This window comes from Aspergillus tanneri (genome assembly GCF_003426965.1).
Source record: "Aspergillus tanneri strain NIH1004 chromosome Unknown AapTan_1_pilon_pilon_pilon, whole genome shotgun sequence".
Taxonomy (NCBI): Eukaryota; Fungi; Ascomycota; class Eurotiomycetes; order Eurotiales; family Aspergillaceae; genus Aspergillus; species Aspergillus tanneri.
Genome location: NW_022984628.1, coordinates 5,080,905 through 5,096,698, shown reverse-complemented (window position 1 = coordinate 5,096,698; position 15,794 = coordinate 5,080,905). Strand labels below are relative to the sequence as shown.

The 15,794-nt window shown below is 47.5% G+C and overlaps 4 protein-coding genes across 4 annotated transcripts; 3 read left to right on the top strand and 1 right to left on the bottom strand.

Annotated features, from left to right (window-relative positions):
- Positions 1–657: 657 nt before the first annotated feature.
- On the bottom strand, positions 658–3,283 carry ATNIH1004_003658 (uncharacterized protein; the record flags this gene model as incomplete). The annotated part of the gene is made up of 8 exons (XM_033568333.1): positions 658–1,954; positions 2,004–2,166; positions 2,217–2,431; positions 2,515–2,621; positions 2,694–2,737; positions 2,792–2,798; positions 2,910–3,103; positions 3,154–3,283. The coding sequence occupies 8 exons, from the start codon at positions 3,281–3,283 to the stop codon at positions 658–660; spliced, it is 2,157 nt and encodes a 718-aa protein (XP_033430328.1).
- A 2,095-nt stretch (positions 3,284–5,378) lies between these two features.
- Positions 5,379–8,020, top strand: ATNIH1004_003657 (NADPH oxidase family protein; the record flags this gene model as incomplete). The annotated part of the gene is made up of 5 exons (XM_033568332.1): positions 5,379–5,810; positions 5,866–5,906; positions 5,963–5,971; positions 6,257–6,283; positions 6,901–8,020. The coding sequence occupies 5 exons, from the start codon at positions 5,379–5,381 to the stop codon at positions 8,018–8,020; spliced, it is 1,629 nt and encodes a 542-aa protein (XP_033430327.1).
- A 1,588-nt stretch (positions 8,021–9,608) lies between these two features.
- ATNIH1004_003656 (hydrophobin family protein) lies at positions 9,609–10,075 on the top strand (the record flags this gene model as incomplete). Its single annotated transcript, XM_033568331.1, has 3 exons — positions 9,609–9,852; positions 9,908–9,975; positions 10,022–10,075. The coding sequence occupies 3 exons, from the start codon at positions 9,609–9,611 to the stop codon at positions 10,073–10,075; spliced, it is 366 nt and encodes a 121-aa protein (XP_033430326.1).
- A 3,870-nt stretch (positions 10,076–13,945) lies between these two features.
- Positions 13,946–15,663, top strand: ATNIH1004_003655 (acyl-CoA dehydrogenase family protein; the record flags this gene model as incomplete). Its single annotated transcript, XM_033568330.1, has 4 exons — positions 13,946–14,552; positions 14,607–14,832; positions 14,896–15,264; positions 15,327–15,663. 4 exons carry the CDS (start codon positions 13,946–13,948, stop codon positions 15,661–15,663), a joined length of 1,539 nt encoding a protein of 512 aa, XP_033430325.1.
- Between the last annotated feature and the right edge of the window lie 131 nt (positions 15,664–15,794).

Below are 15,794 nucleotides of genomic sequence, written 5' to 3'. Positions count from 1 at the left end.
ATTTCCAGGCATGGCTTGTGGCCGCTGTGGGATCGAATTCTATGCAGATTGGCCCATTGAATGCGGCTGTCTGGCCATTCTGATCATACATATAGAATAAGCTCGCAAATCCGCAGATTGTCAAGCCCAGAACGTGTCGATGGGAGTCGCCCATTCGCCTTAAACTCCACACAATCCGAAGTTCATGCAGTAACATACGCCACTGAAACCAGCACCGACAATCAAAGCATCCAGTCCCAAATGGTCGGCATTCGGGCTAGTGAAGCCATTCTGCTGAACAAAATCGCGGAGACTAATCTTCATGATGGAACGAGAGTGATAGATGGTTGTTGGACTTGAAGTCAAAGATCTGCTGATTTGGAGTTGAGAACCATCACCACCGAGATCGCTACGCTACAATGCAGCTAACATGCAACCCCTCAGTGGGTAGCAGCAAACGTTGTCTGAGTGCGGCAGATTCTTAGAAAAAGAAAAATAGGCAAGGACCAACTTGTGCCCCTGTCTATTTAACACTGCGATGAACATAGCTAAGAAAAATGACAGCCAGGAAAGCAAATGATTGGCCGGCTATAATTTCCTCAACAATAGCCAAGGGAGCTGAAGGCCTAGAATGCATAATTGACACATAAATGCCTCTTCCCATAGTGTAATGCTACCTTAGAGTGTAAAATGACCCCTCAGAGGGAGATCCCGACTGGAACGGCCCACAAATACCTGATACGTACCGGGCTGCAACCACCACTGTTGTGCATTGGTGTCCCATACACTCAGGTCACGACGGGTCAGCGAGAACATGACATTTGCTGTGGAACCTGTCGTAATATGCGCCTTTTCAAATCCACGTAACTGACGGATTGGGCCATTTGGAATACCGACGTAAAGTTGAGCCACTTCGTCACCATCCGCCGAGCCACTATTCTTCACCTGCACTCTCACCCTCACCAAGGCATCCCATAAATGCGGGTTCCCACCCTCCTGTACTGCAGCTGGCGGTGGATATGGGGTGTTGATCGCGCTAACAGTGTCAATGTGCAGGCCTGAGTAGTCGAAGGTCGTGTATGATAGTCCAAATCCAAATTCGAACTGGGGCTCAATTCCCTGCTGATCGAAGGCACGGTAGTCAATAAAGATCCCCTCGCTAAAATTATCTTGGGGGAAAAGTCCAAATGGCTCCTTTGCCTCCATTGGATGGAGTAATTGTCCATAGTCTTCTGCCTTCTTTGCGACGGTATAGGGGAGTTTACCCGAAGGGTTTGATCTGCCGTAAAGTAGTTCTACCACAGACCTCCCTGAATCCTGCCCAGGAAGATGGGCAAATATCACAGCGGTAACGTTCTGGTGATTTATCCAAGCATTTACTAGGCGGATTCCTGCATTATGGACAACCACAACTGTGCTGTCGCACTTGCTGGCTACATTAGTCACCAAGACATCGCTAGTCTCATCTACCAAACCCGGCCGGTCATAACCCTCCGTGGCATAGCTGTTTATAAAAACTAGGCAAGTGTCGCTGGTGGGGTTCACAGCGGGATCCAGAGATGTGATGTCCCATATCAGAGATGAGCCATCCTGAGATGCTTGCGCCTGGAGGGCATCCAGGGGCGCACTAATATAGGCGGGTGAGTTGGCTCCCGATCCCCCACCAACATATAAGGTATGGTTTCCTTGAATCGGGGGGCTATATCCCCAGAACTCTAAATTGGTGCTCCAGCTGTCGGGTCCTTTGGCGTCATAGCCAAAGACTGATACTAACCTGGGAGACCGGAGGGGGAGAGCATTGTTGATATTTTTGACCAACACATGGCCCTCAATCGCATTCTGAAGCAGGGTTTGCTTGGACGCCGGGGTTATCCCGACGATAACCTGGTGATCTGCATTGACGTCCTTGGGCATCCCTATGCCTGAGGGTGGGAAATTGACGTCTTGTTTTAATTTATACCATGTTGCCAGAATTCTATCATCGTCAGTATAAAACTCGCGCAGAAGCGAATCGCTTCACGAACCTGGTTGCCATATCATCCAAACGAGATGCTTCCATAGTCCCATTTTCGATAGCTTCGGTGAGTTTGGGCCCCCACAGTTTCGTCGATGGCATGGCCATGTCCAACCCAGCGTTGGCTGTAGCAATTCCAGCATGCTGGGCACCCCAGTCAGAAATCACGTATCCTGTGGTCGGTAAGTCACAAAGCCTTACGACCAGAAGTAAAGAGACCCACCCTGAAAGCCCAGCTCTGTCTTCAATAGCCCATTAAGGGTCTTGCTATTCTGGCATCCATATGAATTATTAATTCTTTGGTAAGAGCACATGATTGATGCAGTTCCTGCTCGCACAGCGTCTTGGAATGGCCAAAGATACAGCTCATGCATGGTCTTGTCATCAATATTGGATGAGATAGCAGCGATGTCGAGACCATTAAGTTTCTGAGGGTTTCTGTACGTCTCTTGTTCGTTAAGTATATAATGCTGTGTGGGTTAGTTTCTTAAGCGTCCGTGGCTTTCCATTGCAATGCACACCTTGGTAGACGCACCCACACCTGCAGATTGTATTCCACAAACAGTTTCGTAAACCAATGCGCCACTGAGGTAGGGATCTGTTGAGAAGCCTTCCCAGTTACGGCCCCCTTTAACAATTCTCCCAATGGGCCCTACAACAGGCCCAAGGAGAAGATGTACACCTTTTCTGTAAAACTCACCACCCATGTGGAGGCCCCTTTGCCGGGAAAGAGCTTTATTCCAACTACATGACATAGCAAGTTAGCAGATGCTCCCTTGTGAGAGCCCAGAGCTATACCTCGCTCCTATATGTATTCCACTAGGCCAACCATAACATAGTCTGTGCCACGCTACACAGGTCAGCTATAATCTAGACAAACAAGGTTGAGATAACTAAACGAAATCAAATCACTTACAAGACCATTCCCCGCATCGGAGACGCAAAGACCTGGAAAGTTCAAACGTGGAATAGAGGGTATGTTTCCTGAGCAGCTATTATCAGCATTAACTCCAGCTGTCAGCTTGACCCTTTCTTCAGGAGTAAGGCTGGCGACCAGCTTTTTGGCTTTTTCGTAGGCTAACGCCCATTCACCGGTCCCAGTGCCCTCGGCTAGGGCAACGTATCAGTAATTATATCGACGAGAAATGGGAAAACCTTACGTGAGGGATAAACGGGAGGTGAATCGCCGTAGAAATACGAGTCATTGGTGATATTTTGCAGTGTTGCGGCAGTATAACCAAGGGAAAGAACCCCAACAAGGCTAACGAGACTGGTAATATAACTATGCATGGTTTATAAGGAAGTTATGCCAGGCTTGCTTTTGTCAGGCTTGCTGACTCCTGTGGCATCCACGGGGTATTTATACAGCGGGGGGAGGTATTACATAGGAGTACAACTTCATGCATCCGCAGCATAACGTTAAACAATGGCAAAACTTTGGCAGTCCATTGAGTCGCATGATTGGGAAACTTTCAGAGAAGGGAGGGATGCTGATCCCGGACAAATTCTATTGGAAGAGGGGGAACCCCGATCCCCTCTTTCCTCCCGAATGATCCCCACCTTCCATGAGGTGGAGAAGTCTGGGGAAATGAACAGGATCCGGGGTATCGTCGTCCGACAAAGACAGTATTATTCCTGTGGTGAGTCTTTTTATACATAGGTAACTTAAATATTCCTAGATGTAGTTAAAACGTGGTGAGTAATATATTTGTGCTACCTTATATGTCCTTATTAAAGTGGTAAACATTGCTGTTAGTAAAGGTGGGCGAAATGTCCCTGAAGAGTTTATGAAGCAGTACTCTAAAGAACAGCCAGCCTCTGAAGCATCAAGGTCACGCTCCTCGGGTGTTTGAAAGCTTGCTATGACTACTGGACTCCACTCTCTACTTAAGCCCTTTGATTTGATTGGCCTCTACCCAGCTAATCGGGGAATACGGGATGAAACGTCCCATGGCCTGCAATAGTAGCTTTTGGCCATACAGGCGTCTATCACCAGCAAATTTGAAAATACTATCGCACTACTTATAGAGCACCCTGATTTCTCTTTCCCTTGTTTAATTTATACTTAACTCGCTATGAAACATCTTATATAATAGGTAGCTTGAAAGCTTCTCCAGTTACTTTACTATGTACTAGTTATTATCTTGCTATTTAGAGAGTTACTGTAAACACGAAAGCTCAGAGGAAGAACATGGTCATTTCATTAAGTAGTGTGAAGTTGAAGATTGAAGGTGGACGAGGTCAAACACTCGAACTATGGACGAATGAACTAGGGTGAGCGCCGAGAACCACTTATGCAGTTCCGACCTGTATAAGTGTGCAACAGTTACTGTACCTTATATACTTAGAAGACTTAATTAATATTCCAGGCTGCGCTGGGGTTAATAATATTATCCTTTTTAGTATAATATATATCAAGACAAACCATTCGACCCACAAAAACATAGTTCTACGAGAGCCATAATAGTGAGTCAGATAGGGAGTTTCAACACTATATTAGTAGTATCAGCAGTATACATTAGAAATGATAATAAGATAATAGCTTCACTTCCAGGCGACGTTTCTATTTATCCATGAGCGCATAGTCGGCTTCTATAAGTTTTGTATGTTTTACCACTTGTTTTATTTATCCAAGCTCCTTCGTCATACTCACGCCAACTCGTTTGGTTTCTGTGTACCTGAATTTAAACCCGACTAGCTAATCAGGTGATTTTTTCCTCCCGCCGCAATAATTAGTGTGGACATTTGATAGGTGAAAGGCGGTGGTCTCGTCCCGCAGGGAGAATCTAACGGTGACTGGTCTATTAGAGCCATTGAATGTAGGAGGCCCTAGAGAAAACCATATCCTCAATATATACTATTTATATATAGATGCAACTATACTATAGTAATTGTTATATTTAGAAGGAAGATGTTTACAATAATAGAAATATATTTAGCCCACAGACAAATGTAGTGGCTCTCGCTTGTTTGCTCGGCTCGCTTGATTGCTCGGCTCGCTTGATTCGATTATGGGCGGATGACTCAGCTATCGGAGATGATCAGATTAGATAACCTGATATCCCGCCATCCCGTCTGATCTGATAATCATCTGATAATTTTCCCCCTCCTCACAACTTCCTCACCTTCCTCAAACTTTCTCACCTTCCTCCAGACAGCGCAGTCCGTGGGACAAGTTTATCTCGCTGGCTAGCGATTGTCCAATTTATACCCCGCTGCTAACTTTTCTCACATCACACAGTTGAGTATTCCCTAAACTCATTGCCCGGTTCACCGAAGAGTGTTATCGATTCACCCGTAATGCTCCGGTCGGGTTCTCCATGTACCTACCAGTTCTTAGGCGGATATTCTCCCTACTAGACATATCATACCTTACCTCCCAGACATGCGTACACTATACTGGCTCGTCTTGCAATTGAATACCGGTCTTGTTCTATCCGGCATTATCCCGCCGAATGAACGTTGCGTCAAGGCCATTTACACTGCATATACCTATATTACATTTGGTGGAAGTTCTGCAGTTGGCGTCTGGGAAACTCGTTGTCAGAATCCATTGAAAGTCACATCCATTTATGCCGCCTCTCAGGTGTACTGCCGCCCGTCAGAGCGAGCCCCAGGCCTTTCCCAATTGGCTACCCTCTGCCAACAAGCCGGCCAACTAGAGCTGATCCCCCAGGAACAGCTCGCCAAAAATTTAACCAATGATGCGATTACACACATGCGAGTTGTTGACTATCAGGAACTTCCTAGCACTCTGCATGTAGATTCTCCCGTTCTCTTATCCTCGTCGCATTTCGATCGTACTTATCGGACAATTGTGGGTTTCTCTAATTCAGGTCCCTACCTAAATTGCTAATTGTTGCTAATGGTAGGATACTTGGGAGTACGAGACATGGACACATTTCGCATATGGGTAGGTCACTGACCTCCCTGCCCAGGGGCTTTTCCATGGCAGCTCTGACGAAACAGCTTTGCTGGGTATGGCTTCTGGGCCGGCATTCTAGCCGTCGGCATCCTGCATCGTATGATTCAGCAACTTGACCTTTCCCGGCGATTCGACACATGCCGCAAAGTGTCTCGAGGAGTATACACTCTATGTATACCTTTTCAAGGAGTATATAATTGGGCCGAGACCCATTTAATCGTGCCCGCACCGTTGCCATCTCACGGCCGACATCTCTTTTTTTGGACATTTCCCACGCGCATCGAAGCTCTAGTTGTCTTTCTCTTCTGGTGTATGAGCATTTTCCTGTCCATTACCAGTTATCGGGTCTTCTCGGACAACATCTAGTAAGTGATACTCCATATCAAATATTCTTTTTGGTTAACCGGTTTCAAGCTGGCCCAAAATCTCCTCTCAAATCTTGCGTTATGTGGCCGATCGCACAGGTATAATGTCATTTGCCAATCTTCCCTTGCTGTGGCTCTTTGCCGGTCGAAATAACGTATTTCTCTGGGCAACCGGCTGGAGTTTTGCTACATTTAATATATTTCATCGTCACGTGGCCTGGGTAGCAACTCTTCAAGCTACGATACATACAATTTTATATTTTGTACTATTGACTCAGAGTAAGTCCTCCTATATATAATATGTATCTCCTTCTTCTCACAGCGTCATCCTTTGTAGATGGACATGCGTCAAAAAAGCTTAAGAAACCCTATTTGTTATGGGGCACAGTGGTATGCGCTTGCACCGCTTGGCTTATCTATCTTGCCCATCTGATCTATTTCCAGGGAATGACAGCGATGCTTCTTATTTTGCCTACCGCTGTGGACTGGTTTCGTCGGAAAAGTTACGAAACATTCCTCCTTCTTCACATTCTGTTTTCAGTGGTAGCCCTCATCGGTTGTTTTTAGTCAGTAGCGCCCTGCTCTCTATCTCCTCTTGCCTAACGTGTTATTCTCAGTCATACGATTATTTTTGAAGAACATGAATACTGGCTTTACTTGTGGCCTGTTATTGGTGTCTGGGGAGTTGATCGAGTCTTACGTTTAATTCGCCTTATTTCCTGCAACCTCCATGTCCGCTTCCATTCTGGAAAGGGAATCCAATATACTCGCAGTTTGGCCACTTACGACGAGAAAGCTGATGTGATTCGGCTGGAGATGATGCCTGCATCCTCATTCATCTGCCCAACTGCCGGACAGTTTTACTATTTATACCAGCCTTTCCGATTTACGGGATGGGAGAGCCATCCATTTACCCTGGGATATTGGTCATCTGAGACGGAGTCTAGTCCGTCTTTTTTGTCGTTAATACGCGGTTCAAAAGACCACCAGTCTATAGATGTCACCCAGGTTCCTCTGCTCTCTGACGCCTCTAGTTCCGAATTACAGTCCATTGAGGGATGCTCACAAGACAGCACCCCGCCGCAGCTTAGATTGATCTTTTGGATTCGGCCCTATGATGGATGGACGCGCTCTCTCCGTCAACAATGCAAGCAATGTCCGGACGGGGCCCTCAGTACAACAATCCTCCTAGAGGGTCCATACGGTGAACAGTTCCCCTTGTGGAAGTATGAGTCAGTTCTTTTTGTTGCAGGTGGGACTGGAATTGCGGCAATCTTACCGTATATTCAAGACCACGTTGATCGGTCTGCTGCCCCAGGCGAGCCCACCACCCACATCCAAGACATCCAGCTAGTCTGGACAACACGCCAGCTAGATTTTGTGCGTCAGATTGCATCCGTCGAGCTGAGTCCAGCTCTCTCTCGATATGACTTTCATGCTTCGTTCTACATCACATCAACAGGCAATAACAGCGATAGCGTGGATGCAGCCAATCCATACTCCCCCATGCAGAATAACAGAATACCAGATAAGGATTTTGAAATGCACCGAGGCCGACCCGACCTCCAATCTTGCATTCTCGCCCACGCGCATGAGGCGCAACTTAGGAATTGCTCGGCTGTTGTGTTAGTGTGCGGACCGCCCACAATGGCAGACGAGGCTCGATCTGCTGTGCATCTGGCCATGCTGCAGGGCTACCAAGGGATTCGATATGTCGAGGAATCATTCAGCTGGTAATTATAGAGCCTGCTTCATGTTGTTGAATATATTTGTATAGATCCCGTGTCTGGGAGTGGACCATTTTTGCTTTGGTTTCATTTTCTATTTCGCATAAGATGGAATATAGAGCTTTTGTGGATAGAGATGCTCCTCAAAGATCATCCAAGAGTCTAGATACTAAACCTACATATACTGTGCATAGACCTTGAAAAAGAGATGTTTTATGTAAGGCTATAACGGGTAGCTCGAAATCGACATACTGATCAACCAGTAGCAGCACTACGTAAGGCCATAGAGAAGGCAGACCCATGCAGAACTTGGCTATGCTGGATGGGTGAGCCATGTTTATCACACTCTACTTATAAACCCCTTGCTTCTGCAACGTTTGTGACCTATCAACTCCCACCTCGAGAGCGAACTGCACTATTGATGTCCTACTGCGAACCACTGCATATCAGTGGGGTTTATTGGCACTTTAAAAATCTCATCCGCGCCATCGCCATTTCTTCTGTGGCAGAAAGCCACGATCCAGACTCACTGCTTACGACTGCTCCCTACTGGCAAGGGATAAAACTCTTCGGTCAATATTCAGTACTCTCCAAGAGACCTCCTTCGATGAGCTGAACGCCTCTGATCAACGAGGCTGGAATATGCAGAATTAGATTCCAAATAACCTTCCATCACCGTTGCTAAGACCAGCCTCTCTGGTGTAGAGATTGATGCTTCCCTCTCCCAATAAGCCAGTACACCCTTGGCAACTGCATCAATGCATGAATCATGCTTCAATTATTTCTCTTCTCATCGATGACTAAACGGGTAGGAACACACAGAGTGGTCTCTTTGAGGGCGCTCCATGGCCCTTCGCCACATTGTCGATCGTCATCCTAAATCAACCTTATTTTTGGCTCCTAGCTCTTTCCTCATCCTCCTACGTTCTAACGACGCTGCGCAGCGGGGATTAAAAACAGAACAAAAAAAAAAAAAAAAAAGAAAAAGAAAAAGAAAAATAATCACTGTAAACTCTGATACGATCTTGCTTCCGACTGAGCCTCTCTAATATTGAAATCATACACTTGGAGAATCTTTGTAGCAGTTTATAATTTCACTACAACACTTACGAGAGGAAATTCGGATCGCTATGCCAGGAGAACTATATGGGTTGCTCAAAGTAGCTTGTTCCTGGATCCTAGCAGCTTGAGTCCTTGCGTTGGATACGCAGAGCAACGTTGGGGTACTCTGCAGGGGAGATGCAGCTATACGCTTGCCACTTCTTCCAACGCTGTGAAAGGTATCCCACTCTTAGGTCGGAGTTCTGGGTCACTGATTCAAGCGGGCATCGATCCTGATCATAGTTCGTCACCAGTTTAGCCAGGTAAGGGATCTTTCTTCGATGCGGTCAGAAGCATATGCTGTGCTTTGGATGTGAATAGACTCGGCCAGAAGCCCTCAATAGTCTCAGACAACGAGCTCAAAAGATATAAAAGCTCCTCCAATTCCACTCGTCAAATCTCTTCGTCCCTTCCATTCTCATCATCATCATCATCTTTTCTCAGATCTTCTTATATTCTCAATTCTTCAAAGTCCTCCCGTCAACAGATCGACCATCATGAAGTTCTTCGTCGCTGCTGCTCTCTTCGCTGCCACTGTGCTGGCCCAACCCGGTAACCCCAAGATTGGCAACAAAGCCCAGGAGCTGTACGCAAAATGCTCTGGTGGCAACCGCTTCTGCTGCAATGGAGAGACCGAGGACACCCACTTCAGCCAGGACAAGTATAGCAGCCTCGTTGGTCTTCTCGATGGCGGCGTTCTCCCCGGCCTGAACACCGGTCACTACACCGGTTGCAGCTCTCGTAAATCCCCCATCCAGTAATCTTCCATGACAATTTCTAACTTGTCTTGATACAGTAGTTGAGCTCATCCCCGGCAACTGCCAGGACACCGTTGCCTGCTGCGACAACTCCGGGCCGAACGTTGTAAGTGTTAACTTTCCAGGTACATAAGGCACATCTAACGGAATAGAACAACGGTGTTAATGTGGCTCTCCCTTGTATTGGTGTTCCCATTGGCGTTTAAGCCGTGGATATGACTCTATGCACCACTTACTTCGATAATTGTTCGAGTATGATTTTCGAGGTTGCAGTGATGGAGATACGATGGATTGTACAGCCCCTGTTTTCTTTGATAGGGCTGAATGATAATTTTTTTTTTTTTTTTCCCTGGATGAATGTGCATAGGGTATTATTCTATGCTTGTTGCACTTATGCTCTTCTGTTCGATAGATTTCTACACTCGGTCGATGTTCGTACGAGTGTATTCATGATAAAAGCAATCGAACATTATCGTTGTTTCTTTTTACAGTTCGCCTTTGCTATATGGTATGTTCGTGTAAGGTGGAAGACAGCCATAGCAAAAAAATTCTAGTAGAAAAGCCATTCAGATGTCAGATCGGTATCCTCTATTGTTTCTTGTGAACGCACATAAACGTAAAATATATACTGGGAGGTGTATGAAATTTTATGTACATATCCAATTGTATAACTACTTACATGTAAACTCAATCACCAAGTATATACTGTCCAATTCGCCAAACAGGCAGTAGTGACACGCCAGTACATGTTTTCAGTGTGCCTCAGGCTGCACTCGGAACCACAACCCGAACATCCCGCGCCAAGCCTTCTCACTTCTTCGCAACTCGCTCCAAGTTTCTCCCTTTCCTATATAACTTCTCCCTATGAACAAGTCCGTCTCTCATTAGGGCATCAACGGGTTGACATCACTGACCGACGATGGCCCAAACGGCGTACGGCTGCTGTGGCCTGCAACGAATACCTTGTTTGCAAGGTCCGATGCGACGTCATCCACCGCAACCAAGACCTCTTCAGAATGAATCATCAGTAGTGCTAACATTCTTCCCATCGAGTTTGTGGACCCTGCACCAAGAGGTCAGATCAAGGTGTACAATGTACCTACACTAGGGAGCCGGAAAAGTAGGGTGCCGTCCAGAAGTAGGTCCTTGCAGATGTTTTCGTGGGTCAAACGAGTTGCTAAAATACGTCCAATCTAGCTACATCGCGACTTTGGAGAGTTGCATCAGACATCTAGAGAGTCCGGGTTCTGTCCCGACGAGTATAGAAACGGGTTGCTCACCGGAAATCAGGATACCCCCCAGTAAGCAAGACCCGTGGACGTGAATTTACACGACATAGCCGTAACTGAATACGGAACGTTGGGCAATCTGACAATCTATATAGTATACCTCACCGCTGTGCTCGGTATCGCCCCTACGTATTGGAGAGTATACTTCTGTGAATACTCCCTTAGCCACCCTAATGGAGCAACGCGCATAAAAAATAACATTTCTGCGGCTACCAACGGGAAACGGCCTTCGACATGCAGTATCTCTCGCATCACACTAGGAGGTGGTGCAACGATTGCAAGCAAGCATACTATGATTCCATCCTAGCACTCGCCCAAATTAGTCCTACAAGCAGTAGAACGTGTAGATGGGGTAAATGCGATGGTGGGTGCAGTGGAGGAGGATCCACCGGCTCAGGGTCTTTAGTAGCTCCATGCCCCTAGTTTTATGCGCTAGGTAAAAATGGCTGTGGATAAGTGAATGTCGTCACCACACTGACGGACTTCGGACTCCATCCTAGGGATGGCGCCCTCCAGTCTAATTTCTGGCAGAAAAGCTAGGCCATCCACCGTGCCCAACTGTGTTTCGCCTCCACGCAAGACTGCAGATAGTGTCATGGAAATCTATTGGTGCTCCGTCTTCCCACTGTATCCGCTCGTGGATACTATCCAGCTGTGAGTTGAATATATGAGGACCTGGATGGGCAAGACCCTCCTGTCGGATGAGAATATGACAATGTGCACTTTCAATGTCATCTTTGCATTGGGGTCTCAGCAGATTTAATTCCTCTACGGGTGAGGGAAGCGTCAGCAGATGCCATTTTCTCGCGCGCAAAAGAACTTTGCAATTCAACCGCTGGAATCCTAGGTCCTCTGGACTTATCCAGTGTCTTCTTCTCATGGCGCAATATCTACAGAGTACGGATTTGGCACATCAATGTTGGATAGTCATTGGATTAGCCATTCGTGACGCGCAAAGTTCAGGCCTACATCTTTCCCAAACTGTTGCTTGCCTCCAGAACCCACAAGAGCAGCAGCTCACACGCAAAATATGACACGGTTGTGTTAATGGACCGTATGTACATTACCAGGATTCCCCATGTCTGATTACTTCTGATGTGTTATAGGCCCTTCGGCTGACCAAAGATGATATCGAAAGTACCCTGGGGCTCGGTTCCACGTGCGCATGCTTTTATTTCGGCCTATATTGTCAAAATATTGCATAGCTCGCGATATTGTGGCTTCTGATCCGCTTGTTCGCTAAATGATTGATTCCCTCAAAACGCGCTTCAGTGTTCTGCGATATGTGTCAAGGTTCCTCAGAGTCAATGAGCTAATCTACAATAATATTCCTGCCGATGGAACGTCAGGCCCACTCCCAGCCTGGTGGTATAACATCTTGTGTTCGTTCTCTGGCGCACATCAGACAATTCTTTTGGAACTAATAAGCAGTAGATGTGTATACAGCGGCCACAGTTTTGATTCCAGGACGGATTTGCCCGACAGTTATAGAGGAGGTTACCGACAGCGCTATCTCTCGATCGCGGTACTTCGCGCTTGAATTTTTGCGTATATATCAAAGTTACAGTATTTCTGCCCGGCGATGTATCGCCGCTCCCGAGATTCCATACGAGAGAGTCACGTCGGAAGCGTCTGCATCTTGCGATCAGCCAATGCGTAGCCAAACAGCCGGTTCCACGTGGAATGTCAACGACACATCTCCTGGGGAGGGCATGAACGCCATGCTTTTAAGTAATTTTGATCTAACGGACTTCCAGGATATATCCTGGTTGAATAGTGTGCCTAGTAGTCTTGCTAAGCGCAAGATCTGGCCATATGAAGCGCTATTCACTAAATACTTTCCCATACAACTCGTGTATGGATAGACGCTCCGATAACTTCCAGACATGCGTCACTCACATATTCCACAATCCGAATGGCCGATTTGAGATTGGCAAATGTCAAGGAGGGAAATACTGGCTAACCGTGTATGCTGATGGTGTCTTCGGCGATTTTCTGTGCGATGGTCTCGAAGTGCGTGCTAGGAAAACTTTGGTGTTCGATACATAGAGTCGGTGTGCGCAGGTGTGAAATCTGTCGCCTCGGCACACCGGACAAATCATCCGGAGGTTCCTCCTGGATCCGTGCGGGATCTCCTTATAGACCATCGGGCCCACTTACTCTGTTGATTAGGTTCAATAAGTCAAGCAGTTTTACAGAGAATTGTGCGGTCCATCAGTTGCTACCATAGGCGGGCCGTATACATTCAGGGACTGGTTGAGGACGGGAACAACGTGTTAAGGTCGCTTCCATATAATTCCACGGACCTGAAGGCGGCGATTCTGCCTGGGACGGTATACTGTGTATGTTCACGGTGCGTTAAGATTGGAACTGTCGTACTCGGTTTACATGGCTTAAGAGTGGCAGGAATAGAATCGGCTACCTCCGGATAGTATGCACAAATCCGAACTAGACAGAAGCGATTAGCGATCTTCCCATTCCCCAAGCAAAGACGTACTTTTGATACTGCAGAGGAGCCAAGGTGGGCCGAATTGTTGGACCGAGCGGGCGCGTCGCTGTTGAGTATGTAGACGAAATGGGCTGGCACGGGGGCGTTCCCGATCAGGTAATTGCCTCGGCAGCCGGGAATTCCGTAATGGGGTCGCGCTGATTGGCGTTCCTCTGCAACAACAACGCAGACATGGGGTGAACGACAGCAGAGAGCTCCTATTTATATCTTCCCTCACATGTCCTCTCCAGATGGTACTTGACTGACCCTCCTGACTCTTCCTGCCACATATTCCCCCCATGTCGAAGACTTTCTCCCGCGCCGAGGTTGCGCAACATGCTTCCGAAGACTCGCTCTGGTGTATCATCGACCATCGAGTTTATGACCTAACCGATTTCTTGGACGCGCATCCCGGTGGCAGCGTGGTCCTCTCCCAGATTGCCGGTAAAGATGCCACCGCCGAATTCTACAACCTTCACCGTCAGGAGGTGCTGGATAAGTACCGCGACGACCTCTGCATCGGCACAATCGAGGGAGAGACGCCCGAGATCGCCACTCCAGAACCAGACAGTCTGAGCGCCGTTCCTTACGCAGAACCCCTATGGCTACGCCCGCAGTTCAAAAGCCCCTACTACAAGGACAGCCATCGGCGGCTGCAGCGCGCCATGCGCGAGTTCACCAGCCGCTATGTCACACCCGAGGCTCAGGAGAAGGAGAGCGATGGTACCTACATCAGTCAGCAGTTGATTGACCGTATGGCTGAAACAAACATTTTGGCTATGCGTCTTGGTCCTGGGAAGCATCTGCATGGTCGAACCTTGGTCGGGGGCGCCGTGGATGGGAAAGAATTCGACTATATACATGACATGATCGTCACACAGGAGATGGTGAGAAGTAATGCACGAGGTTCGTCGTCTGGATCTCTGTACCCTGGAAAAGTCAATATCTAACTGTTGACAGGCTTCCAGGATGGGAACATGGCAGGCATGGCCATTAGTTTAACGGCTGTTCAACAGTGGCTTCACAATGCTCCTCTTCGTGAGCAAGTCACCGAGGAAGTTCTGTCGGGTAAAAAGAAGATGTGTTTAGCTATCACCGAAGCATTTGCGGGTAGCGATGTGGCTGGACTTCGTACGACGGCCGAGAAGACGCCCGATGGAAAGCACTACATCGTCAATGGTACCAAGTATGAATGACTGACTCCTTTCCACCGATGTCTACAGAGTCCGTGACTGACCGATTCCACCAGGAAGTGGATCACCAACGGCATGTTCGCTGACTACTTTGTCACGGGCTGCCGAACAGAGAAGGGATTTACTGTGCTTCTAATTCCGCGCGACGACGGCGTAGAGACTAAGCAGATTAAGACCTCGTACTCTACCGCAGCAGCCACAGCATATGTGCAATTCGAGAACGTTAAAGTGCCCGTAGAGAACCTACTCGGCGAAGAGCACAAGGGATTTATCGTAATCATGAGCAACTTCAACCATGAACGGTTTATGATGGCCAGCGCTGTGATCCGTATGTCCATGACCGTCGTCGAAGAGTGCCTGAAATGGTGCAACCAACGTCTGGTCTTCGGCAAGAAATTGATCGAGCAGCCTGTCATGCGACAAAAGTATTACCTCCCCCACTTTCCAATCTGAAGCAAAGACTGACTTCTCATGAATCGAATCGTAGACTCGCCCGGATGATTTCGCTCTGCGAGTCTAACCAGGCCTGGTTGGAATCCATCGCTTACCAAATGTGCCATATGACGTACGCCCAACAGGCCTCGAACCTAGGCGGACCGATTGCTCTGCTGAAGTCTCACGCGACTCGGTCTGCACAAGAGATTGCCGATATGTCCACCAACATCTTTGGCGGTCGTGGATTGACTCAGAGTGGCATGGGTAAAGTCGTCGAGATGTTTCATCGGACCTACAAGTTCGATGCTATTCTGGGAGGAACTGAGGAAATCCTGTCGGACTTGGGAGTGCGACAGGCGATGAAGAAATTCCCCAAGGCAATGTTATAGATGTTTGTGGATATATTGTTGAGTTGCGACTCCTATTCGGGCAGGATACCCAAGTCGCAGTCACATGGTTATTAGGATCGTTATGAGAGTGTAATACATGCTGTTTACATTATTTTTCTTCTTCTTTACTG